The sequence below is a fragment of the Zootoca vivipara genome, chromosome 1 (genome assembly GCF_965207765.1).
Source record: "Zootoca vivipara chromosome 1, rZooViv2.hap1.1, whole genome shotgun sequence".
In the NCBI taxonomy this organism is placed as follows: domain Eukaryota; kingdom Metazoa; phylum Chordata; class Lepidosauria; order Squamata; family Lacertidae; genus Zootoca; species Zootoca vivipara.
The window spans coordinates 79427984-79455822 of record NC_142582.1 but is presented as its reverse complement, the minus strand read 5'-3'; the positions used below and the strand labels follow the sequence as shown (position 1 = coordinate 79455822).

The 27839-nt window shown below is 43.2% G+C and overlaps 2 protein-coding genes across 5 annotated transcripts in view; both read left to right on the top strand.

Moving 5' to 3' along the window:
- The window catches only part of PAMR1 (peptidase domain containing associated with muscle regeneration 1), a 48515-nt gene extending 32809 nt beyond the window's left edge, over positions 1-15706 (top strand). For all 3 annotated transcript variants that reach the window (XM_035121103.3, XM_035121024.3, XM_088668962.1), the window contains 6 exons: positions 6582-6752; positions 8584-8796; positions 10800-10866; positions 11836-12068; positions 12157-12449; positions 14636-15706. In XM_035121103.3, coding sequence (XP_034976994.2) covers positions 6582-6752; positions 8584-8796; positions 10800-10866; positions 11836-12068; positions 12157-12449; positions 14636-15172 — 1514 coding nt within the window. In that variant the 3' untranslated portion in view covers positions 15173-15706. The remainder of the gene's footprint in view (positions 1-6581; positions 6753-8583; positions 8797-10799; positions 10867-11835; positions 12069-12156; positions 12450-14635) is intronic.
- A 9118-nt stretch (positions 15707-24824) lies between these two features.
- Positions 24825-27839, top strand: part of SLC1A2 (solute carrier family 1 member 2) — a 99277-nt gene continuing 96262 nt past the window's right edge. The window contains exon 1 of one of the 2 annotated variants that reach the window (XM_035116278.3): positions 24825-25500. In XM_035116278.3, the coding sequence (XP_034972169.3) occupies positions 25484-25500 (17 nt within the window). In that variant the 5' untranslated portion in view covers positions 24825-25483. The remainder of the gene's footprint in view (positions 25501-27839) is intronic. The other variant, XM_035116270.3, reaches the window with a different exon arrangement.

The following is a 27839-nucleotide window of genomic DNA, read 5'->3' as shown; positions in this document are numbered from 1 at the left end:
AATGATAGAAGCATAGAGCGAGAAGGTGAAGTTTGATGGGGACGTTTATAGTTTTCATTCAGCCCAGTCTTATATGCAAACCAGTTCAGTTCTATAATTAAATGGGTTAACCAAATAACCGGAAAGATTGTATCCAAAGACACAGATTTCCAAGGGATTCGAACAATGCTGATAAAGATCAAGTGGCTAGTTGTAAGCAACAGCCTCTAAATTGCCTCCGGATGAATACATCCCAGTGGCTGACCCAAGCATACTTTCACATGGTTACTGTCTCATTCACAGACGCATGGAACTGGAAGACATTGGGGTGGGTTCCACTTGGCTGGAAGGGCATGAAAAGATTTTCATCGCTGCTGGGATTACATCATTGCTTTATTCTGGTGATTCCTGGCTGTTGGGATAACTGCAGAAAAGGATGTTTTGCTCAAACCAGAACTCTAAATCCATGGATGAAAATATACCGTGAGGCTCGGTGATCACTACAAGATTCCCTTCCATGTTGTGTATGTGGCATGAGCAAGGAATACTGTACAAGTGTGTGTGAATACAGACATTCAAAAGTGTGGTGGAAGTGCCTCAAACACACATTTGCCACACGTGGAAGCATTTGTATTCCAGGCAGCCTTTCCCTGTGCTTGTCCTAGAGCAGGCATAGGCAAACTCGGCCCTCCAGATGTTTTGGGACTACAACTCCCATCATCTCTAGCTAACAGGACCAGTGGTCAGGGATGATGGGAATTGTAGTCCCAAAACATCTGGAGGGCCGAGTTTGCCTATGCCTGTTCTAGAGAGACAGACTATCCCGTAATTTCCTGTGATTGGAAATTCCTACCTAGATGTAAAGTATTTATCCTTTGCTGCAGTCACAGAGTGATCAGATCAACTTCCTCTGAGTCAAGAATCAATTATGTTTTAAAAGATCATATTAATACCTTGAAAATATCAGGTAGATTTAGAGCAGAGCGCCTGGTTCCATCAGACTGGGTGCCGAACCAAGGGGGCACCACAGACTCTCACAACTATGACATAGTGAATTGAGTAGAATGGGAGGCAAAAGGCGGGGGTGCCAAATTTTTGCCTTGCACAGCGCACCACTGAAATTTGAAAGACCAAAGTCTGCCCCTAAAAACATGAAAGGAATTTTATTTGGAATAGACACAGAACACTCTCTGTTTTTAGTCCAAGTCACCTTTTCCATGTGTTCACCCGTTCTATACATTCTGTACCATTTCTGCATTTCTCTGTGAATATTTATAAGAAAAAAACCTTGCATTAAAATTCATATACAAAAGCATGGTTTTAAACACACTTTCTCTCAAAATACACATTTGAAATTGTCTTATGATGTAATTTTTGAGCCGAGAGCAGTGCTGCAACATTTGGAGAAGTGTAAAATCCCACAGATAGCTACATTCCAATCCACATTCCAATCTGATAGGCTTGGTTCAGGTCAATTCACAGTGGACTTCAGAAAGATCAGATTCTTTATAGCCTCTTGTGGGCCATATTTCAGAGGTATAGGTGGCAAATGTCAATATCTGTGGTCATACTGGAGACAAAGAGTTATTATCTAGCTATGGGATATATTATGGATGAGATGTGGGTGGATGAGATTAACCTATGTATTATTTAGCAATGAATAATGGAGGGGAAAGAGACCAGAAAAAGAAAAGTAGGCTTTATTTATGCAGGGAAGTAATGGGCAAAGAACAGTCGGGATTTAGAAAGGATTAATAGGGGAATGTTCAGCAGAAGAAGAAAGTGGTTTTAAATAGGTAATCCAATTTTTCCATAGCAAATTGAGTATAGAAGCTATTTCTAAATGGCAAATAATTCAAAGTTGAGGAATGTTGCCCATAAGTAATTGAGGAAGAAAGGAATGAAATTATTCTCTGGGTTATTAATAACCCAGAATATTTAACTTAAAAATTCAGATACTTTGTCTTCATTTATTCTAGACTGTCTTTGAGTTCTAGAAATACCCACAGAACATAAATATAACATAGAACATTAAATATAGTTCATTGTAAGAAAAAGAAACCAAGGAATATCTGTAGAAAAAGGCAGGGATGGTATTAAATCTCATCACACACTCGTGGACTTGTAGAGTTTTGAGACCCCCCACATTTTCTGCCTTGGCACTCCTCCATCAGTCAGGAAGAGGGCTGTGTGGACTGACCAAAACAACTCTTTTGGCCCAGTCCCTTACCCTTACCAGTTTCCCCTTGTGAGCACAAAATGTGCATGACATGGGGCCAGAGAGATACAGCTCAGTTCCACATGTCTTACCATGTTCTCTGTGAAGAGGGTTGGGAATTGCTGAGGACAATAGGGGTCTCCTAACAACTCCCAGCATCCTTAACAAACTACAGCTCCCAGAATTCTTTGGGAGAAGTTATGACTGTTAAGTGTTTACATAGCACGTTAAATGTATGGCGTGAATGTGGCCTGTGTAGCATCCTCTGCCAATCAGAGAGGACCATGGAGGTCTAGATGGATAAACGGTCACAATAGCCTAGGAAAAGGCACCTTCCTTATGTTCCTATGCCATGTAGTGAAAATAGAAAAATTGACATTGGCTAGAATGTTCTTCATTCACATTAATAATGCCTTCATTTGTACTTAATGGTGGTTCTATACAATGCTGCTGCCTGAACTTCACCTAATCGGGTTTACTTTTGTTGCCTTTTCATTCTCCTGCAGCACTGAAAACTTGTCTTTTCATCTGTATTAAGCAGGAAACTTCCTACCAGTGCTGAATATTCAGAAATAATGGTTAGGAAGGTCTTGTATAGTTAAAGGTTCTGCACCTGTAACACAGACATAGCATCACTTTTATTGGTTCCTGGGACTTATATGCTTTGTTGTTGTTTAGTCATTTAGTCATGTCTGACTCTTCATAACCCCATGGACCAGAGCACGCCAGGCACTCCTGTCTTCCACTGCCTTCCGCAGTTTGGTCAAACTCATGTTGGTAGCTTCAAGAACACTGTCCAACCATCTCGTCCTCTGTCGTCCCCTTCTCCTTGTGCCCTCCATCTTTCCCAACATCAGGGTCTTTTCCAGGGAGTTTTGTCTTCTCATGAGTTGGCCAAAGTATCAGGATCTGTCCTTCCAGTGAGCACTCAGGGTTGATTTCCTTAAGAATGGATGCTTATATGCTAGAAAGGATTAAAATAAGTCCCATTATTTTAATGTGGCAGTTAAGCATGCCCTCAGTATTTTTCCTTTGGAATTAATGGGACCTAAATGTGCTTAGTAGTGGTTGGATAGGACCATCCTTTTGGACAGGATCATTTCCATTCTTTTCTGAAAAATGATGGTACAGTTGTAATTCTTTTGTAGCATGGGATAAGATGTCAGCCATCCAGGCTACTCTTTCATTGTTGACAACCCAACACTTACAGTTTGGTGGTGCTTCTAAAGGGATTTGAGTGTGACTTCTCCCGTTTGGATCAGACCCCAGCAGAATATGGGCATTACAAGTGGAGATATGCACTGAATGTTCCACTATTCCATTTTCTCTCTGAAACCTCTTTCCAGCTAGAGCCACATAGGCAGCTGCAAAGGTTAAATTGGCCTTGAAGATGGGGGACACTCTTAAAAGGCATTTAAAAAATATATCTTATAAAGGATCCTATCCTTGGCTAAAACTCTATTGAATGCACAGTGGGATCTGAAGAGGGAGAAAAAATCAATCAGGTTCATGTACTCGACAGGCAATCATTCGAACAATGAAAGAAAACTTTGCTATAAAACACACAGGGTAGTAGCACTCATTTCAAAACCAGCTTCAGAGCTTTTCTTGCACAAAGCAGGAATGAGGCAGAAAAAGGATCAAGCTGCAGAGAAACTGCAGGAAATGCTCTAGAGAAGGAAGGGGCTTAAAATGGGTTACAAGACAGCATGTGTTGCCCCCATTTTACTGGGTGAAAAAGGTCCTGAATGCATTTGCTTTTTCATCAGGTAGAATGACAAGGCAGCCAATACGAACCTGCAAACTCTGCTGGTAGCAAAGTCATAAAGCATAGAGGGCTAGTCCAGGAACTTCTGGCATGTGGTGGCCTTTATGGCTGTTGCTAATAAACATATGAAATGGCTGGTATTTGCTGCCATTTGATGGTGATCCACCAACTGGGGCAGGTAACTTCAGTGGAGGGGCGGCCCTATGTAGCATTGTTACAAGTAGGATGGAGCCATTTGCTTACGGTGGTCCATGTAAGATGGTAGTTTCTCCTCCTGCTTTATACCCATTAACTAGTTACAGGTAGGTAGCCGTGTTGGTCTGAGTCAAAGCAAAATAAAAAAAATCCTTCAGTAGCACCTTAAAGACCAACTAAGTTTTTATTAAAAAATTTTTTTAAAAAAACTTAGTTGGTCTTTAAGGTGCTACTGAAGGAATTTTTTTATTTTACCCATTAACTAGTTTAACAATATCCCCCCATGTGTGCATTTGTCACACATGACAAGTGTGAATGTGGACTGCTGGCCCAAGAAAATGACGAAGAGACTGGCGAGGTCCTAAAAGACTTAACAAATTTAACATGGCACACTTTGCTGGACTAAGGCTTCTCTTCGTAGTAGTGAAATCTGATGCAGTTGCTATGATGTTCCCACCTCCTGGGAGCCATCCAAGGGTCCTTATATATACCATATATATCTTAGCCCACCTTCCAAATAAGGCAGTACAGTATGTGACAGCAAACTCTCAGGTGAGCAAAAGCTCTGGCTGTCAGAATGCAAAGAATAAATAATGTTGCAAGTCCATGGCATTAGTAAGTCGTGGCAGGGCTAGATGAGATTATATTTCTGATCATTTTCATTAGAGAATATTTTAGTCAACCAAGTAAGGCTGCTACAGCCCTGAGCCAACTGACGCCAATGACAAAATAACCGATAGCTTATATGGAAATACTATTAGTACCACAATTTGGTGATGTGATCATGCCCCCCTGGGCTGGGGCTACTGCATCCTTGGGAGCTAATATCCTTAAGTTAACAGTTTTAAGGCTGACACATTTTTCAGAATGTTCTTTTTCAAGCTGCTGCTAAGCTATTGCCTCTGCCACACACCTTACTCTCACTGTTCCAGATTACTCTCAACAGAGAAACGAGCTTGTCACTTTCAGGGGGCTTTTGAAATCAGACCAAGGGCCCAATAAAATTTGGCCTAGGAGCACATATTGCCTGCTCCTGGCCTAGAGGCTAAAAAAATAGAAAATAAAAATCCTATGAACAAGACACAAGGTATTTTTTTGGGGGGGGGATGTTGTACAATGATTGAATTAAATTGTGTTCCCAAAATAAGAAAAATGAAACACAAAGAGCACAAAAGGACACCCAGTGGTCACTTAGAGACTTTAGAAGACTCGGGAGAAAAGAGTTTTGTAGCATTCTGGTGGATTAAACTCCTCTTGGTCACAATACCTGACTGAGCATTTTAAAATTATACCTTTATACGTATCTTTTAAAAATGAGCTAAACATTTATTTTTTGCTCCTTGCTGGTTACCTTTTTTCTTCTCTTGATTTTGATATAGGAAAAGGGAAGAAAAAGAAGAATAAAGAGTCATGAATAAGCTTAGATATTACTGTTTCTTTAGATGGATGTATATTTATAATTTCCTAAAAAGCCAGTGAGTTATATGAACAGAGTTATATTCTAAAGGTTTATAAAATTGCTTTTACTTATTTGGGTTTTTTTCTCTCTGTTTCCTATAATAAGTAAAAATTGCTAAGAAGGATTTTGTTATACCATTGGACTTTGACCGAATCACATTATATATGTACTACTTAAAAATTAGAAGTCACTTTATCAAGGGCACAAAGGGAAAATCGCTTAATAATAGTGTAAGTTCTAGACACCCTTGATGCTAGTAAATGATGTCTGGCACTTCACTGAAAACTTTGGCTAGAACAGATAACATATTAAATAATAGTCTGGTTCACATGTCACAGTAAGCCAGAACATTCAACATGTTGGTTCCCAGAGAGGAACTTGCATCAATTTTGCTCCCTCCCAGGGCTTTTTACATCAGTATAACAGTTTTTCCAAAGTTTGTCCTATGGTTGCAGTCATGGTTAAGGAGAGTCCTCAACCATGGTTCTGGGTTGGGACAACACACTAAGCCAAAACCATGGCTTGGCTGTCACACCTCAGTGACTTAAAGAGCCTGGGAAGGAGCAAAATTTCTTTGATTTCCTTGGGAGCCAGTGGGATCACGCTAACCCATGGTCTTGCTTAGTGTGCCATGAGAACCTGGTCACAGATGAGTACAGAAAAACTGAGGGCCTACTGCTGCAAGTAATTGTATACTCATGCTTTAAGTCAAGTAACTAATCCGATTACTTAGGTGCTAGTATTTAAGATGAAAGATACACCAGGAATTTGGTAGATTGGAATGAAGCATGTGTTTTCTTTTTATAAAAAAGAATTATGTATAGCAGTCTCAATATTTTGATTTTTTTGTCTCTGTATCTCTTCTTTCTTAATATTTTTATTACATTCTAAGTAAAGAATCAACTTAACACAGCCCTGTTTTTGTAATAAAGTGGATTTTTTTGAAATATCTGAACTGTCAGTGGTGATGTGTAGGACTCCAGGTGCTCCTGCTCATGGTTTTGTGGAAGGAGATGACTTTAAATACGGGTCCCAGGTTTACTTCAAATGCAACGCAGGTTACACATTGAAAGGCAGCCGTGTTGCCGATTGTCAGCTAGATGGGAGCTGGTCAAAACATCATTCTGAATGTGGTAAGGATGCTTTACATTTTTTAAAAATCAAGTTTCAACCATTATTCCATTATTATTTTCCTTTACGGCTAATTAACAGCAAAGGCAACACACTATTTTGAGGTAGATGAATTAATAGTGTGACATTCATTTGCATGGTCCCTCTTAATAAGAGACTACCTGTTCAGAAGCCTCAATGTGCTTGTAGTGACTTCCAATTATTACAGCAAGTACGAGTGCCTGCTCCTGGCAGACTTTTGCCTGTGCTCCTAAAAATGTCTTGCTCCACTTGGCAACAGCTGCTCTTCCTTAAAGGAAGGACTTGCCCTTGGTACCAGGAAATCATTTTCATTTTTTGTATGTTGTGGCTGATGCTCTTCTCCTTCTCCGCTGAGGGCAAAATTGGTCTTTGCCAGAAAGAAAAATGAAAACTTTCCATCCAACTACTTCCTTGCTCTTTTCTGGCAAGGGATTCTGGGTAAGGGTAAGGGTATTGTGAGGTCTCTTCTTCAAGCTTGGGACAAGGCTTAAACTGGACTGAGTCACTGCCGCCACAGACAGCTGTACTCTGGATGCCAGAGCCAGAGGCCAAAAGAGACTTTTGTCCCTGTGGTACTTCTTTAAAAGCCTAACAAATATACCAGTCCAAATGTACAGATGTACAGCCCTTAATTGCTAACTTGGAATTTTGAAGTCAGAACTGGCATGCATTCCTTGGAAATGGCTGGAAAACAGCTGAAGTGCCATTTTGAATAGTTGGATACAAATCTGAGACCCACATCTGGCAGGCCATTGTCAAGATTCTTCCAATATTCCATTTAAGTTTCATGATGGAAAATGCATACATTTACCATATTGTGTGTAGGTGAATCCCTGTTTCTCCATGCTCAGCAGGATATGCCCTTATCCTCCCTCCTCTCCATCTCCCATTGCTTTTAAAGCACTTTCCTCCAAGGCTACCAGCAGTTATGTGGCACATCCCAAGTTGCAATTTACTTCTTAATTCTTTCCTTTCCAAATCTCTCTTTATGAGAAGCTCCAGCCTTTGACGATTCAGCAGTCGCTGAAGCTCTGGGGCTCTGGGCTTGAGTGCCAACCCAGAGAAATGAGAGCCCCACTGAGATAGTAATTGGGGAGCAGAGACAGGTGATAATGAATATGCCACATGCTAAGGCCAGAAAGAGCTCCAGTATATTCATGTGCATAAAAAAACAGGTTTCTTGATCATATGGAGAGCACTCCTATAAAAATGGATGGATTACTACCCAGTGTCAATTTTGCATGAGTTCATTCATAAGTCTGATCTGTTTCCACATTAATCTGCTGTTATTACAGCCAGTCAAGCAATGATAAATAAAATGGCAGTGTTGTTGCAAACTGTGCAATTTTGTGGATGAACTGTGGAAAAACAACTTCTATCCTTAGTTTTTGCCATTAGACTTTTGGTTTACCACTTGCTGGATGCAACTATGGAGTGCAATGGTCCAATGGAACAACCTTTGCCAACCTGGTGTCCTTGAAATGTTTGAACTACAACTCCCATCAGCCCCAACGCAGCTGTGCTGGCTGGGGCTGATGGGAGTTGAAGTCTGAAACATCTGGAGAGCACATCTAGCTTGGCTAAAGCTTGAAGTAATTCATTGCAATGCTCAATGAAATTAGATTTCATCAGATCAAACTGTCTATACCTGTAGTGTTATTTTGCAGTTGCAATTACTTCTTTAATGCTCATAAAAGGAAAGTTAATAATATGCACGGCAGTGTACAATAAGTGTATAAACTGTGGAATGATCTGATGGTCAGGGTTAATACTTTCTGCATGGAGAAATAACATTTGCTCCCTCACCGTTAGTCACAGAAGATAGAAACTGCTCTGATCCTGGTGCTCCACTCAATGGGTACAAGAAAATGATGGACGGTGCTGCTTTGATGAACGGCCGGTATGCAAAAATTGGAGCAGTCATTACATTCTTTTGCAATAACTCCTATATTCTCAGTGGCAATGAGCAAAGGACCTGCCAAGATAATGGAGAATGGTCAGGAAAACAGCCAATTTGCATTAAAGGTAATTTACAGTCCCTTCTGTGACAACTGAAAATTTGTTGTTTTTTACATTGGCTTAGTTTTATAGCTGAGACATATGAGATACAAGCTGCTTCCTGGCAAACAAGGATGGATTGGCGCCCATTGCAGAAGCAGACAATCTCTGCCAATCATCCTCCACTGCTCTCAGTGAATTTAGAATCTACTCCAGCAGATGTGTATTTCTAGGTTTTTTAAGTGCGCATATGCACAAGAAATGACAAAAACTCGTTTTCTGCAAAATGTTTGCACCAGAACCTAAAGATGGGGCACTTTTGGTTTGTACTTGATGGCTTTCAGTGGTCAGCCATGGGGGGCTGCAGGTAAGGAGGTTCCATGGCTCAGTTATCTTCTCATTCTCCGGTGACTCCACCAACATTTGCTTCCACTGACTGGTACAATTGTAGTGTCTTCCAGATCAACTTTGATCATTGTCTAGGCCAGGCATCCCCAAACTTCGGCCCTCCAGATGTTTTGGACTACAATTCCCATCTTCCCCGACCACTGGTCCTGTTAGCTAGGGATCATGGGAGTTGTAGGCCAAAACATCTGGAGGGCTGCAGTTTGGGGATGCCTGGTCTAGGCAACTGTTGACATTTACTGTATTTGTCTGCCTTCTGGCATTGACTCTTGTGCTGAAGTTTCACTTGCCTGCAAGACTTCCCTCCAGGCTCATGCCTCTTGCTTTCCACCCTGCCATCTCTTTATCAGTGTGATCTTCATTATATCTGCTTGGAAGGTAGTCTTATTTCAATCCCATTTATTTCAATGGGAACTGAATGTAACTAGGCTGCAATCCTCTATGCACTTACCAGGGAGTACGATCCATAGAGCTCAGTGGGATTTACTTCTCAGTAAGCATTCAGTGGATTTCACAATTAGTCTGGATCCAAATGTGTCATTTGGAATGCTACTCGCCCCAAAGTGGAAAGAAGCAGGAGTACCAGCAAAGGAAAAATGGAGACAAAAACTTACGGAATATGCAGAAATGGCAAAACTTACCAGAAGAATAAGAAATCAAAATAACAAACTTTTTATAAAAGAATGGAAATGGTTTATTGAATATTTACAGATAAGCTGCAAACAGATAAAAACACTGGCAGGATTATTGTAATAACCTGCAGTTTCATAAGAGTATATATTTAAAGCAGATAATTAAATGAGTAAATTAAATGAATTTCGATATGGAGAAGCTAATAAAAAAATAAATTTAAAGAACCGCAGAAAGAGGGGGAAGGAAGTCAAACTTTGAAATGTTAAATTGATTGTGAAATTGAAATGTATAAACTTGAAAAGTATAAAGAAAAACCAAATGTATCATTTCTAACATATAGTTATCTAAAGAAAGGGAGGTACCTCTGGCCCGCCCAATTGCTTTTGGACTACAGCTCCCATCATCCTTGACAATTTGCCATGCTGACTCTGGCTGATGGAAGTTGTAGTCAAGTAACATCTGGAGGGCCACCAGTTCCCCATCCCTGATCTAAAACTCAAGCTGGTTTATAGTATTTTAACATGAACATACATTTAAAATGCACAGCTAAACTTCTCTCTAAACATACTGTATTTTTTCCAAGTATAAGACTATGTTTTCCCCCAATTTTTTTAACTTTAAAATTGGGGGTCGTCTTATACACGGAATGTTTAAAATATTTATTTCTTAATTTTGGGCTCAAAAAATAGAGGTTGCCTTATACATGGGGGTGTCCAGGGCCGGCCCTACGGCCAGGCTGGGTGGCGCAGGGCACCAGGGTGCCTGCCCGCCCGCCGCGCTGGGAAACGGCCCTGGGGATGTCTTATAGATGGAAAAATACGGTAGCTGCTTTGAAAAGAAAATTCAGGTGCCGCTATTTTGTATACTGATTGCCTCTCATATTGAGGCATTGCTATTAAGGAAAAGGAAAGGATGGACAGATATATGAAACATAACGTTTGAGTTCTGAGCATGGAAAAGCATTGTGGAACATTGTATTTTTTTCCCCCTAGCTTGCAGAGAGCCAAAGATCTCTGACCTGGTGAGACAGAAAGTACTCCCAATGCAGGTTCAATCCAGGTGAGATCACAGTGTCATAACTACAGTGTTAATGAGCAATGTTGATACTTTCCCCCTATGTGTCCTAGCTTGTTTGGGCATTCTACCAAATGCTTTGCATGAACAACACTGATGTTCCAGAAATAATGGTTGCTAGTTGGATGGGGGTACACTGGGTATAGACATCCAAGACAACACATAGGTAGAGATAGTCACAGGTGTTGTATCAGTAAGCACTGTAACTAATAATACAGCAGGTGAGACATCCCAGGACTTTCCTATGGATTGCTGATAGATCTGTTGCAGCTTTGATAGTGAAACCTAAGAGATGAAATGGTGGGGAGGAAGGATCTTCTGAGATCCTACCTTTAATGATAAATTGACTGATTTATTTTAAAGGTAAGCTCTGGACCATCTCATAGCTTGAATGTCTGTCTCCACACCCTGCCAGTGGGGGCATGGCCATACATTTTGTGGCCCTGCCTCTTTTTCTGCACTTTTAGACTGAGCAGCCATTTTGGAGTCCATGGCACTTTCTCAAAATTCCAAATGTGCCCACTCACCCCAAAAAGTTGGTGATCCATTCTGGACACATTCGAAATAATTTTAGATCCACTTGCCACAAGTTAGGCATGATTTAAACCCACTGCACACCCTTCTCTGTGTTGGATTCTGAGCAATGAAATCTATTGGCTACAATGACACAATTAATCACTTCGGTAGGGTTTAAGCATGTGCGCAGTTTATCTGAATTGTACCCATTAAACCAGGCGTGGGCAAACTTGGCTCTCCGGGTGTTTTGGGACTACAACTCCCATCATCCCTAGATAACAGGACCAGTGGTCAGGGATGATAGGAATTGTAGTCCCAAAACAGCTGGAGGGCCACGTTTGGCCATGCCTGCATTAAACATTTGCTTATATGTGCCATAAAACACTGTGATGGCAGGTTTTTGGGTGATATTCCTATGTTCTTTATGCATCGGAACAGAGAAACCCCTTTGCATCGGCTCTATTCGTCGACATTTAACAAGCAGAAGCTGGACGTATACCCAACCAAAAAACCATTACTACCATTTGGAGAACTACCTCCAGGGTTCCAGCATCTTCACACACAGCTTCAGTATGATTGCATTTCTCCTTTCTATCGTCGTTTGGGAAGCAGCCGGAGAACCTGTCTGAAAACAGGGAAGTGGAGCGGCAGAGCTCCTTCATGCATCCCAAGTAAGAAGCCTCTGAAACATATAATACCTTACAGAAAAACCAAGACAATAGCAGGAATAATAATAATTTCATCTCTCTTTTATGGCAGTCTGTGGAAAGGCAGAAAACACCACTGTTCCAAAAACATCCTCAACCAGATGGCCGTGGCAAGCAGCCATCTATAGGAGGCCCAATGGGGTGAAGGTTCCCAGTCACAGAAAAGGGGCCTGGATATTGATTTGCAGTGGGGCCCTTCTAAACGAGCGCACAGTCGTCGTGGCAGCCCACTGCGTCACCAATCTGGGGAAGGTCACTGTTCTCAAAGCAGCAGACATTAAAGTCGTTCTCGGCAAGTTCTACAGAGATGATGATAGAGACGAGAAGACCATACAGAACTTACGGGTAAGGCTTTGAGGCGCCATGACACTGTGCATGTCCAAACAGGTGCAAAGGCCTGCAGGAAGTGACTGCTGCACGTTCAGGGCTCCGTGTTGAAACAGAGAGACCATTTGGGGACTGAAAGTGTAAGTACAGTCGCGTCTTGGTTCTCGAACCTCTTGGTACCCGTATGTTTTGGCTCCCAAATGCTGAAAACCTGGAAGTAAGTGTTCCCGTGTCCAAACGTTTTTCGGAAGCCGAACATCCAGCGCAGCTTCCACTTGAGTGCAGGAAGCTCCTGTAGCCAATGGTTTTCGAACAGTTTCGGGAGTTGAGCAGACTTCCAGAATGGATTACGTTTGAGAACCAAGGTACGACTGTACTTACATGGCGGTAGATCCCACTAAATTTGCCCCCCCCCCATTGTTTTACGTACATGGCTATGATTAGCACGTCATTTGTATTTTTAAAATAATAATGTCTAAATCAAATTTACCAACGAAAGCTGTATGATTGTGTTCCATTGTGTTTGTGTGTATGTGTGTGTAATATAATATAATATAATATAATATAATAATATAATATAATATAATATAATATAATATAATATAATATAATATAATATAATATTATATTATATTATATTATATTATATTATATTATATTATAATATATTTCTATTATACTCTATACCAGAATCTTTCACAATGTGATTATATTTTAGTTTCCTCATTAAATGTTTGGCATCTTAGATGAGATTGCTTTTTTAAAAAGTGCCAGCTAATACCAGTGCTAATTAGAAAATATATTTAGTAAGGCAGGCATCCAGTATACCCTTGGCTGTGTGCATCATTTCATTTGCTGACTGCATTTTGGAGGGGGGGGAACTGAAAGCTTAAAGCTGAGCTCGTAAATTTGTTGTCCTGTTGTCCCTGGTCAACTCTGCTGGAAGGTTTATCTAGCTGCCATTTGAATCAAGTAGGTTTATCAACTTGAAGTATTATTAGATAACATCTCAGGCAATTTCCTAGCTAGCTATTTGTTATCATGAAACCCATTTGTAGGCAGAGGGCCTATACATTGCTATGATCACTCTACTTATTAGAATTGCCTGGTATTGCAAAATCCTCACCTTCATTTGCCAATGTTTTAAAGAAATTTACTAATTGGCATCAAGAATGTTTTAAAAAGTCTGAAGGCTCTACACATTCTCTTCTAGTGACCCAGACCAGACACTTGGGAATTCTGCACTGCAGAGTATTCCCTCTCCTGCCCCCTGGCCCTGGTCATTGCAGATGCAGAATTTTTGCACTTCCAGTACTGTGATACCTCCTTCCCCTGCCAGTCTCTGAGAAGCACTCCACAGGATGTTTGCAAAGGATGTTTGCCATCCAGCTGTGAAATGTATGCAAATATGTCCAGTGTAAATGACCTTGCTACAAAATACTGAGTTCTAGCTACAGAAATTACAGTTTAAATGAAAACATGTGGACCTTCCCCAAATTAATTTCCATTGGTGAATGAAGCATTGTTAGAACAATAGCCATTTGATTTTCTATTCAACAGTGTAATCTACCATAAGATCTTTCTAAATAATGACAATGAGTCACCAGGAGCAATGGGACCACCTTACAATGACTAGAGACACCTCAGAATTTCCCAGATGTATATATTATGTCCAAACACATTTTTGGGAAGTGGCTGGTGCTGCAACGTTTTTATCGTAATCATCTGTATGTTTTAACAGATCACACACAGTATTCTATTAATATTTCTATTTTTTTAATGACTGATTCCCCCCCTTTAAGCTCTTTCTATTTTAGCCTCCTTGAGTACCTTTCAGGGAAGAGGCCAGCCTAAAGAGAGCCAGTGTGGTGTAATGGTTAAGAGTGGTGGACCCATAATCTGGTGGACTCATAATTTGATTCCCTGCTCCTCCACATGCAGCTGCTGGGTGACCTTGGGCTAGTCACACTTCTTTGAAGTCTCTCAGCCCCACTCACCTCACAGAGTGTTTGTTGTGGGAGAGGAAGGGAAAGGAGATTGTTAGCCGCTTTGAGACTCCTTCGGGTAGTGATAAAGTGGGATATCAAATCCAAACTCTTCAATAATAATAATAATAATAATAATAATAATAATAATTTCAAGTAAATGGTGAACTGAAAATGAAGCTGTTACAATTTGTTGACTATTTCTGGGTTCTTTCCTAGATTTCAGCCATCATAGTTCACCCTAACTATGACCCTATCTTGCTCGACTCTGACATTGCTCTCATTAAACTCCTGGACAAAGGGAAAATCAGCAGCCGTGTCCAACCCATATGCCTGGCATCTATACGCGATATCGATCCACCCGCAGATGACTTGCAGATAATGATCACTGGCTGGAAGATCTTGACAGATGTTGCCAATCCGAGCTACAAGAACGACACCCTCCGCATGGGGTCTGTTCAGATGGTAGACTCCCTGCTGTGTGAGCAGCAGTATGAGGACAACGGCATCCAGGTCAGCGTGACCGAGAGCATGTTTTGCGCCAAGCAGCACCCCACCGCCTTTTCCAACATCTGCCCTGCTGAGACTGGAGGCATAGCAGCTATAGCTTTGCCAGGAAAATCATCTCCCGAGTTAACCTGGCATCTCATAGGATTAGTGAGCTGGGGCTACGATAAAACATGCAGCCTAGAACTCTATGCCGGCTACACCCGAGCCATCCCTTTCAAAGACTGGATTGAGAAGAACATGAAATGAAACACTCCCCCCCCCACCCTCCCCTCCAGTGTTGTTTTTTTAAAAAAATGTTAAATATATTCATTTCTCTCACAGTCTCTGATACTTTAGATTTGTCACCCCATTGATGGAACACCTGTAGAAGAAAGGTGAAGCAGGGGTCTCAGCAATTTGATACAGTCTAGCTATCAAGCCAGGCCACTTCATCTGTTCCAGAGGCTCTGCACACAGCAGATGGGTTGGCATGTCTCAGCTGCCCCCTTTTCTCCTGGTGGGAGTAGGGTGTGCATGGATGGTGGGTTGTTGTACCAAAAACACGATGACCAGAAGTAGCGGTCTTCAATCTATATTTAACGATCACCTGAATGAAACCATTAGAATTATTTTCATCCGAGTCTGAGACAGGGAGGAGGCTGGAAAGAGATAATTAGGAAGTTGGATTAATTTGTTATGGTCACTAGAAGCTATCTATATTGCCGTACTCTATGTTGTATTCTTTGCCCTCCTGAGTACATTACACATTCAAATAAACAAAGGTTTCTTTTAAACCTGAAAGCTAACACTTTACCATTTATTCCTCCGAGTCTGATCTATCAAAAATAGTTTTTCTCTCTTTGGACAGGTAGAACCAGAAAAATGTAGACCACTGAATCCTATCATTTTTCAAACCTTCTGTCTTGATGGATCCCCTTCCTCGCTGACTTGTTTAATGTGTCTGCAGCTGAACACCTACAGACAGAAGAGGATTCCGGCACAAGTTCCAGGACCCCCAGTCAGTTCACGAGGAGGATTGGCCATTGTCCCACAAACACGGAGACTGATCCCTTGAGCACACTTTGAGGTTGCACAATGCAGGGGAGGTCACGAGGGGGTTGGCAAAGTACCGTATCTTTCAGGCAAGTTTCCCTGGTGATGCTAATGTTCTCAGCAGTGAACCCCTGAGAACCTCCAAGCAAGAATGCATTTTGAAAACCTTTGATCTAATCCACTGAGTTATGGTCCTCCATACTCAGTATTCTAAGAGATTGGTCCATATCATCGAAAGAATAATATGTGCCAACAAATACCAGAGTTCACTGTTCTGTGCTTCTAAAATAGACTCTGTTTCAGGTATTTAGTGCCTTACTAGTTCCTGAGGGCTAACCCTTGCCTGTGCTTGTACCTGGGCATCTTATGTTCATTGCTGGGTCGACATTTCGTCTTCCAGTCATAGAAACTGCTCATTAACATTATTTTGCACTGGTTCTCAGGAGACCCAAGCAGGTTACCCATTACAGTGATGCCTCGCTATACGAATGCCCTGCTAGACGATCTTTTTGCTAGACGAATGGGTTTTGTGATTGGAGGTTGCTTTGCAAGACGACGAGGTTTTCTATGGCCGCCGCTTCATCTTGTGAAGCGTGGCCATAAAAAGACCAAGTGGCGGCGAGTCAACCTCCGATCACAAAATCTATTCCTCTAGCGAAAGGGGAACCAGCTGTTGCCGCCTGTCTGCCTGCCTTCCCCGAGCCAAGGGAGCAAGCGCCGCCAACGCCACCAGTCCCCCAGAGCCCATAGAACCGCATTAACTTTTAATGCAGTCCTATGGGAAACGGTGCCTCGCTAGATGAATTTTTCGTAGGATGAATTGACCCTCGGAACGAATTAAATTCGTCTAGCGAGGTACCACTGTACTATAAGACTACGCAATCCTGGTCAATAAAAAACAAAAATGTGCTTGGAAATCCTATTTTTAAAGTTCTTATCTGAACATGGTCTGAAACTTACACTTGTGAAAGGAAATTAGTAACAGAAGTATCGGAAGACATTAGTTTCAGTGCAGCATATAATTCTTTTTCAGTAAATCAAACACACAAATAGATAGATAAATAGCATTCTCTTCCATTTCCATAGACAAAAGCATTTTCAGAATCATGACCATTTTTAGCTTTTAATTACTTAATTTCCTCTCATCAATTAGATTTTGTTCCTATTTCAATTTACTGCACTTCCAAACAGAAAATTACTCCTGAAAAATGTTCTTATTGACAATTTAAAAAGAACATATATGCTAGGAATTAACTGCTAGTAAACATCAGAAGTTCTCTTTTTTAGTTAGATATTACATTTACATGATTTTTAAAGACACTTGAAATACATCAAAATGTGTCTGTGAGTCCTTAGTGGCACAGAAGTGAAGAGCAGCTTGAGAAAGGAAGTTAATTGTTTACTATGGCATGCCTTTGCTTATCCAGGAGTATATGGGGTTGCAGAGCTAGGAAGGATATCTCCCTGAGTCCTTGAATTATGGCAGCTTTCCTGGGGAGATGGACTACTGGATTAGACGATTCGCTGTTCATTGTAGATGAATTAGTTACCTAACTTAAGGCTCCTTTTGTGAGTTTCCCATCTCTCATCTTGTTCAATGGAAACTCAGGTACATGGGCATTTCACCAGATGTTGGGCTATCGTCTCATCATGCTTGACCATTGGCCATGCTGTTGGGAGTCAGAGTCCAGCAACAATAACTAGAGGGTCACAGATTAGCCAACCCTGAAAAAAGAGAATAGGATTTAATTATCTTCAAGAATTGCAGTGTAAGGGGAATTATCTTAGATCAACTCCTTCCTCTGCCATGTAGCTGTTAGAAGTACAGGGGCTGTGTCAAATGCACCTGATTAATTTAGTGTTGGATCAGAGTGTATTTCGACACAGGGTTCAAATTAAACCCAAAGCAAGGGAAAAGCCAGTTTGTATTACAATAACCGTGATAGAAGTCTAGATCCTCTTAAGAGAAGTGCTGAGACTGATAACGGAGTTTGACAAGGGAAAAAGAATTGTGCCATTTGAACAAAGTGTAGAGAGAGCTGCTTCATACCCTTTGCTGATCTGCACAATTTGATTTGATTCTTGAGAGTCTTTTGCTGGCTCATAGAACAAAATCTTTCAATGAAAGCAGGCTTTGATGTAGAAACTAATATTCCGCAGAGAGTGCATTTGAAGTGTCTAAAAGGCATGCTAAGGTTATTCCTGCTGCAAATCTAGCATCTCGCTATTCATTTTTGTATATATATCTTATATTTAACCGTACCTTTTAAGATAGGATTTGGGGCCTTACTACCAGATAACTCTACAATTCTATGATTGTTATACAAATATGCATGAAACAGAATCTAAGTTGTCATTATAAAAAAATGGGAGGTTTCAGGAGGAGCATGGGTTGGAGTAGAGAAATAAGATGCTTCATCTCTTCCCTATGTACAGCTGCCCGACTCTAAATTATTTCCCAAATTGTGTTCCCATCAATAAATTTCCAAAAGCCCCCTTGTCCATTCCAAATTGTGTCTGCCCCCCCCAAGTTCCTGCTCATTTTTTTAAAAAAAGAAAGCTTTTCAGGGTTTACTTAAGTTGTTTTGCTTTTATACAGCCTCTGCCAGAGGAAGGGTGAGGAGGGTTGGCTGAGTGGAAAAGGGGACATGACTCCTGTATCTTTAATAGTTGGGTAGAAGACAGAATTTCAGCTTGCCACGCAAGCTATACAACAAGGTTCTAAAAAAAGCTGAAAGGTCCCATCTTGCATATATTCAAGGTTATACTAAAAGGGGGGGGGGAACCCTGTAATATTTAAGAACATTTGCTTTAGAATGGGACATGGGACAGTATTGAGATACATAGACCAACAGTCTGACTCAGAATAAGCCAGCTTCATATGTTCCCAGGCACAATTGTTTATAGTTATAGTCACTCTGAATAGAATCTGTGAACTGGTAATTCTCGCCAGTCATAACAGCAGAAGTCATAACAAAGTGATGCTTCTGAGCAAGAACAGAGTGCCATTTCTTTATCACTGAATGAATGCACCGCTCCCAAACATCTAAAACTAACTCTTGGGTCTCTCTATTATTTGATCTTGTTTCACACTTCCTTTTTTGGAGATCGATGAGCTGCAGCACTTCCTAATGAAAATATTAAGAATGCCAACCTTATGACCCCTTAACCTTGGTATAGGTGAGCACCATACCGGTCGATCTTTTGAGAAGACATGTATAGAATAGCACATGTAAATGAGAGATAAAACTGATATTTTAGTGTAAGTGCACTGATGACTGGTTAGGTTTTGTGGCCAGTACTGTGACCAAGGCTAAGCATTTTTATTTATTTTTAATTATAAGACATACCATTTCCATCTACACAGATTTGGTCACGTCCACAGAATAGAAGATGGCAGGATCCCCAAGGACATGCCCAACAGGGAGCTAGCTTCAGGTACTCAGCATTATAAAGTTGTCTGCAAACATGATATGAAGGTTGGCAACATCAACCCTGCCATGTGATCATTCCTTGCAGACAATCATAATGCCTGGAGACAGTCAGGTTGTGTATCCATAGCAGTGACCAGAGGAGGGATGACCGCTGGGAGGAGCTCGGAGAGAAGAAATGTCTTGGAGCATCTGCAGCAGCACAACCGGACGCCTTCATCTGACCCAGCTACAACAGGAAATTTATATATTGCCAACAACCAATTTATATATTCTGACCACACTCTAGGACTATATTGATCATTAGTACTAGAACATAACATTTATATTGCATCTTGGGAGCTAAACATTGTACAGAAGGGATGAAGGGCCTTTGGAGAGTTTAAAACCTAAAGGTCAGGTCACACCTCCATATACTGGCTCATTTATATGGTCACCCTTGAATCACTGCTACCCTTCCCAATAAGAAAATATCTCAGAAATGTGGAGGTCTAGAGATACAACTATCTCTTCTCTGCAGTAATTTCTATAACCATAGCACACATTTCCAAAGTAACTTGCCCATGAGAACGGATGTGAAATGTTCTCCATATGATTGCATCCTTGGAAGATACTGAAGGGACACTCCACTGAGTGCATGATCCACCCATCCTTTTACCTGATCTCTCATCATTTGATTCCTTGGGATTGGAATTCTGGGAACTGAACATGTGGACTAGCTCAAGTGAAGTATTTTTTGTTGTTTGTGTTAGCGTTATTTTGCTGCTCCTGTTTTTGAATACTGCATGCACACACATATGTAATAGGCTGGGCAGAAATAAAATTGCTTGACATCCTGTACCTTTAAGAGTTGGTAAGAAGGAGAAATCTTTTTGCCTGTGTGCCTTTTTTCATTAGAAAACATTAAGAAACCACAGCTAGTGGAATTTTCCTGTCTAGAAGGTGCAGGAGTCCTCTCACGATTAGAAGCTTACAACTAAGGGAAAAGATTAAGGGGAAAGGTTCTGTTTGATAAGGAATCAGATGAAACAAGCAAAAATATTTAGAGTCAGGAAGTGGCTTAGGAATGATAAAAGACGAAGGAACTAGCTGGAGGCATCTCTCATCAGCACCAACCAGCAAAGCCAAGAGTCCAGCAACATCTGCAGGGCCCCAAAATTCCCACCTCTGTTTTAGAGTTGTGAAATGTGGAGAGGACAGAAAAACAGGAAGGAAAGCCAAGAAGGAGATCACTGCAGTAATGTTGGTTAGAGTTGACCTGGGCCCCCACAGCATAGGGTGTTTATGGTGTTTGCATATTCCTAGGCTATGTACTATTTGTCAAATAACCCAGTTTGCAAAGATGAAGTCGCTAGAGATAAAGGAGGCATTTTACTAGCAAGCAACAGAGCAGGTCAATATTGCCAAACTGCTGCTTTGCTTCTTCACCCCTTCCCTGAAATAAAGCACAGCCATCTCTTTTCATCTTGCAAGGAAAGCTACCGTAATGTACAACCCCAACTTGACTAGAACAATGATTCCAAGTACTCCAGCAGCCAGTGTTCCACTTCAGAAAAATACCAGTTTATACTCTCCTTTACCGTCTTCTAAGGAAGTTAAAATCTACTGACTACTAAGAATGCCATTTAAGAAATTGTTTTGAGGAAGAGAAAAGAATGCTCACAAAATGCTTCCAATTTCCCAGGAAAGCCCTCTTTCCCAGCTCTTTCCCCTGCCTGTTTTAACCAGCTTTGATTTACCACATCTCCAACAGAGGTCAGCAGAGCCTTGGAGGACTGACTCTTTATCAGTCATTGAAGTTTATAGATGCAAAGAAGTTGCTCAAATTAATGAGCTAAAAAACGATGCTAACACATGGTATAACTTCATAGCTGGTTTCTGGGAGTAAATGAGACTCACGGAAGTTTAGTTGCCAAGGGTGCAGGTGGGGGGATTTATGAGGTGGTGGGAATTCATCCTATCTAGTGTGCCTGCCTTCATTTGTTCATCTTCCGTTACTCAAAAGATTGCATACATATAAATTGGACATTAGACCCAATAAGAGGTGTCAAGTTCACTGCTATCGCATCCCTTAAATACAAAATACAGAAGAATTATACTCCTGCCTTTCCTTTTCTCTAGGAAAAACTGCATGGAGATGGGAAATAGAGTTGGTCTGTTCTCCTTGCTTGCTTAAAGATTGAGGGCACAAGGACAACGGGACGACAGAGGACGAGATGGTTGGACAGTGTTCTGGAAGCCACTAACATGAATTTGACCGAACTGCAGGAGGCAGTGGAAGACAGGAGTGCCTGGCGTGCTCTGGTCCATGGGGTCATGAAGAGTCGAACACAACTAAACGACTAAACAACAACAACAACCTTCCTTGCTTACATCAACACTTTCAAAGAACTGCCTGCAGGAATATGCACAACACATATAACTGCTCAGAAGTAACAGGTAGGTAGCCGTGTTGGTCTGAGTCGAAGCAAAATAAAAAAATTCCTTCAGTAGCACCTTAAAGGTAGCACTTTAAGGTGCTACTGAAGGAATTTTTTTATTTTGCTCAGAAGTAAGTTCCATTGAGTCCAATTAAGACTCTCTCCCAGGTAAGGAGGTATTGAGCTGCAGGCCAAGGATGCCTCCTGCAAGTCCCCTTGGGACTTTCAAACAGGTATGTACGGGACAGAGGAAATAAAGGCTTAGCTGCTGAAGAAAGCAGGCAAGCTTATATTACCCAACATCCATTCCACACAAGTCATCTCTAGAGAAGGATTTCTTTTTAAAGAAATGATAGGATTGCATCAGTGTCCCATAGTTTCTCTCCGTTCGGAGTTTCCAGAAACCTCCCTGGTTCTTTGGAAATCTCCCCCAATGCTACCGGTAGTGCAGCCCTCAACGATAGGGAATCGTATCAAGCCATATTAATTCTATAAGGCAACTTAGAGAAAGAGAGCGGTCTGACTGGCTGAGAAGCTTATTTGGCTTCCTGTCCTCTGTCTGCGCAGCATTCAGTAAAGCCCCCATTTGTCTCGTGTCACGAGTATTAATTCATTAGTGTACAGTAGCGCCGCCCCCTCCCGCCCGAGTTCCAATCGGATATCCAGGCAGGTTTTAAAGGACAATAAATGAGACATCATTGGAGTGCGGATGGGGGGGGGTTAACCCCTTGTCTCCAGCCCAAAGGATGCGCTCTGTGTGTGTACTCATGGGTGTAGGCAGGGGGGGGCAGGAGGGGGCAGCTGCCCCCCCCCAGAAGCAAAAAATTATTGTATTTTACAGACCATAACCAGCACTTTTCCCCTCCAAAAACTGAAGTGGAAAGGGCTTTGCTTTAGCGAGAGCAGCTCTCCACTTGCTGGGGGGGGGGGAACACAGCTGTAACAAAAACACATCAAATAAATAAAGCAAAGTGGCTACCAGTACTTAAGCAGTTAAGACAATGGAGCAGAAAATCCCTTCAGGCAAGGTTTGATAGCTGACCAATTCACCCTATTGTTCTTCAGTGGTAGTTGTTAATGAGCATTCAGGGATCGCATTAAGAGTTCTATTGGCGATTTAATGAGGGTGCATTGACTAAGGTGGCTCTGCAAGGCTAAAAGGAAATGAATAAGAAAGGGGGGGCTGTAGCTTTTGATAGACACAGTGATGTTTATAAAAAGCAGAGGTGTTCCAGTCTGCCCCTCCTCCTGCATCTGTATACTGTACATCAGGGGTGGCCACCTCCCAAGAGACTCTGATCTACTCACAGAGTTAAAAACTGGGAGTGATCTACCCCCTTTTGGGGGGTTCAGGTCAAAGCTGTTGAGTTTTTTTAAGGAAGGGAAGCCCTGTTTTTTTGAGTTTAGGTCAAACTTGTTGAGCTTCTTTTAGGAGGAAGGGAGGCCCATTTTTGTTTAGGGCTTCAGGTCATAGTTCAGCTTTTTTTAGGGAGGAGGAAAATTTTGGGTGAGCTTTTTTTAGGAGTGCCAGTGATCTAGCAGTGATCTACCACAGACATCCAGTGATCTGGATGTACCAGTATCTTCCTCTTGCTGCAGAGTTCCAGCATCACAGCGTCACATCACCCAGAGGCACCCACAAATGTGAGTTATCCCTCTCTCTATTTCTTCCTTCCTTCCCTCCCTCTTCCGTCCTTAATACTGGGGGGGGGGCAGATAAGCCCCACATAGAAAGCCCATCAACATGGGGGGATGACTCTTTTAAATACAGTATTTACCAGTAATTGGGGGGGGCACCTAGGCCTCTAGGAGTTGGCTGCTATGCCTAGGAGTAGGACAATTCAAGAAAGCAGAATGATGCATATGCTATGGCTGTATATCAATAGAATCATAGAATTGTAGTCGGAAGGGACCACAAGGGTCATCTAGTCCAACCCCCTGCAATGCAGGAATTTTTTCCTAAGGTGGGGCTTGAACCCACATGGTTGAAATATTATGCTGATATGCAGCAACGCCTTGGAGCCATCGTGTCTGCGGCCGTGCCTTGCCTCGCCCTCGCCCGCCCTGTCACCCCCTCTCGCCTGCCCGACCCTCCCGTCCTCTCCAGCCAAGCAGGGTAGCCGCCGATGCTGCCAGCCCCAGAAGCACAAGGTGGCCGCTGCTGCCGCCGCCACGATGTCATCAGGCCAGCTGGCCCTGTAGCCCCGCCCACGTTCCCACTTCAGGGCCCCACCCCTGAATGACCATGGCTTGCCCCCCCCCCTAGTTTTGATCCTGGCTACGCCCCTGTGTGTACTGTGTGTGTGTGTGTGTGTGTGTGCGCGCGCGCGCGCGCGTGTGTGTGTATGTGTATGTATACCCTCTTTCTACACATATGATCACAAGCGTCACTTGCCGACAGAATTCTAGCAATGCGAGCGTTTGCACTACTAATTAGTCCGACTTCCCAATTAGCTCTTCCAGGCCGCCGGGAGGCTCCGAAGCTGATAGCGAGTGAAAGGTCGGGTGGGGAGGGGCGCGCGCGCCATGTGGCCCCGCACCTTCACGATAAACGACGGGAAGGGTGTGGGAGGAGGGAGCGGAGAAAGCCGCGCGCGCATTGCAAGCCCGGCGCGGAGCTGATAATAGGGACGAGGGGGCAATATATTCCCTCGTTAGCAGGGTGGTGGGGGAACTGACAGACGCTTGCTGCTGCTGCTACTGGGAACAGACAACGAGCAAAAAAGGAATCGATCGTCTGTGCAGGCTGGTGAGACAGTTGAGACGCCTCCCTCCCTGTCAGCTAGTCCAAGCCATCGAGGAAAAGCGTCGAAATAATAATAGCAATGCAAACGAGCGAGCGTGTGGAGGGAGAGAGGGAGGGAGGGGGCATAGAGTTGTGCCCGGGCTCGGAGTTCCCCAGCTGCCGATCTCAGCCCGGGATCGCCTTCATTCCTATAGATCCGCGCGTTTTCCCTCCCGGGAGGGCTGCCCCCCTCCCTTTATAAAGAGACGCGGGGAGGGGGATTTGTAACCACACCGGGTGATGTCAGCTCTCGCCTAAAATAGAGGGATAGACTGCAAATCCACCGTTAAAGCCTTCCAATCCAGCCTCAGCCAACAACACCATGGCAATGTGAAGTCACCCACCGCCTCTTCCACATACACACAACCCCCTTCGCCTCCCTCCCTCGCTCACACACACACAAACACACACTGCACTCCCTCGCCAGGCAGCCCTCCGAATGAGCGCAGAAAGCGAAGGATCGTAGCGCAGGTGCCCACCAGCACACAGCCTCGGAGCCCTTGCCTGTCATTTGCCATTGAACATCTTCTCTCTTCTCTCCTCCCTCCCCTATTTCATCTCCTCTCTTTCTTTCTCTCTCTTTCCACTACTACCCTTCTCTCCTGAAGACATTCAAGCCTCTGGAAGGAGGCGTTGAGAAACCTCCCTCCTAGTAGCAGGAGCAAGAGGAGGTGGCAGCGTCGGGGCTTAGATCTCGAGACCAGCCAAGCTTCTTGGATGATCGCCTTTCGGAGCCGGGAGGATTATACAGGGCAGGAACTAAAGGGGTTCTGCGACACCCGAAGATAAAAGGAGAAGAAGAAGTTTTCCCACCCGGAGAGCGGCCACGCGTGGTTTAAACCCTTGGATTTCTTGGGAAGGCAAGACACAGGGGAGCTTCCGCGGGACCATGGCATCGACAGAAGGGTGAGGAGGAACCGGCTTTTCTTTTCTTTTTTCCCTTTCCTTGGTTTGCCGGCAGGGGTAGGGTGAGAAGATCGGGCTGGGTCTTGAGTGGGTTGCTTTGCTCGCGTGTGGCTTTTCCGTTCCGTTGTTGCGTGTGGGCTTATTAGGCAGCGGGATTCTCCGCGTCCTTCCTGCCGACCCTACAGGATGAAAGAAGCATCCAGCTGCAGCTCAAGGCTGGAGAATGGCATTTCAAATATGAGTCTCCCTTGGGAGAAGGAAAGAGCTTTTCCTCTTCCCTACCGGCTTTAACCCTTGCAAGGGCTGACCGCTAGCAAACCGCTTAAATACAGTAATAAAATAATAATAATAATAATAATAATAATAATAATAATAATATAAACAAGCCTGCAGTAGTGTGCACCATAAGCCTCATTAAAAACCAGCTTAGTTCAGAGTGGGCGTATCATAGGATCGGTCTGCAATCCTATATCCGCTTGCCCCATTGCACTTAATGGGACTTACTCCTGAGCAGGCATTGCAAGGCTGCTCTCCTAGGTGCACTTGAGACTTACTTCTGAATAGACACGAACCCGCCTGTAATCCTAAACATATTCAAGGTGCAAGCCCCGCTGAACCGAGTGACTTCCTGCCGACCCAACATTTGTAAAATAGCAGCAAGAGCCCGCTTCTGCTTCCAAATTCTTAAGGGGTTTTGCAAGAGACAGACTTGTGTCAAATGCCGTTTGCAATGCCCACAAGGGAAAACAACCCGGAATATTACGCTGGAGGGGGTTTTGCGGGTTACTCAAGAGTTATGCATTGTGGAGCGAGCAAGCAAGCAAACACAAGTTTTTGGGAATCTTGTTGGAAGCGCGCCTCTTGCAAAACGTTTCCCCGGGGCCCAAGTCAGGCGGCGGGCGGCGCTGGCGATTGGCCGCCTCGCTCTCGTTTGTTTGCAACTTAACGTCTGGGGCTCCCGCGGGTTTGTCTCGCGTTCTCCGGCGTCTGGGGAGGGCGATCTCCTCTTGATCCGCGCGGGGCTGCTTGTCAGCTTGGATCAGCGTGATCTGCTCTGGACGGGACCTTGTGAGGACAGGGTGTAAAAAAGAAGCAGCTCTGTTTATGTCGGTTGCAGGTGTGGGCGTGCGCGCGCTTCCAACGCGAAAAGGAGATTTAAATCCACCTGCTGCAGCTTCAGCTGCACATTGCTGGAAAGCGCGCGCTCACCCAATTGTTCGCACTCCTGGAGGGGAGGGAAATAATATGCGCAGTACCTGAACCAAGACAGGTTACCCGGCAGGAGGTTGTTTAAAAACTGCAAGCTCCCTGCACCTGCAAGCTCTCTGCTTTCCTGGGTGCAGGGACCTTGGTCCATAGGAAATCTCTGCAGACCATGAAATCCGCCCCCACACCGCTCAGTATTAATAAGGTGAAGCCCTTCTAGCGCCATCCTATGTGTGTCTACTCACAAGTAAGCCCCACTGAATTGCACACTTGGAGATGTGTTGTAACTCCAGGGAATGCGAATTTCAGGTTGGCAGAGCTCTGTGTTAGCACTGCTGGCATTTCCCTCTTTGCAGCCATCCTGCTCAAAGGTAAATGAAGAGAGATTAAACGAAAGGTAGTGGTTGGCGGATGCAAGTGGACAATAACCTAGATCTCATTGGAAGGGGAACTACCCATTTGGTAGTATCCTCTGTGCAGCCTTTCAGTATAGATACTTGTTGCTTTAGGATGGCTACAGCATTAAATGCTATAAAGTCCCCATTGACTGCAATTAGATATTTAAGCTTCTGCTGAACTCTTTCCTTTTGAAGTCAATGGAGCCTGACCATGGGTCTGTATCATTTAACCGTGAGATTAATTATACAAACAGCAGGTGGCAAGTGTCATATTAAAAGAGCAAAACCCATCTATACATGAGAAGAGGAAGGTGAGGGGTGATGCCTCTCCTAAGATTATGTCCACTGTGAAGCATGTACGCATCATCTCTCAACAATGTATATTTCCTTCAGCACTAAATAATAATAATAATAAAATAATAATAATAATAAATTTATTATTTATACCCCGCCCATCTGGCTGGGCTTCCCCTGCCACTCTGGGCGGCTTCCAACACACATTAAGATACATTACAATATCACAGATTAAAAGCTTCCCTAAACAGGGCTGCCTTTAGGTATTTTCTAAATGTCAGGTAGTTGTTTATCTCTCTGACCTCTGATGGGAGGGTGTTCCACAGGGCGTGCCACCACCGAGAAGGCCCTCTGCCTGTTTCCCTGTAGCTTTGCTTCTCGCAGTGAGGGAACCGCCAGAAGGCCCTCAGTGCTGGACCTCAGTGTCCGGGCAGAACGATG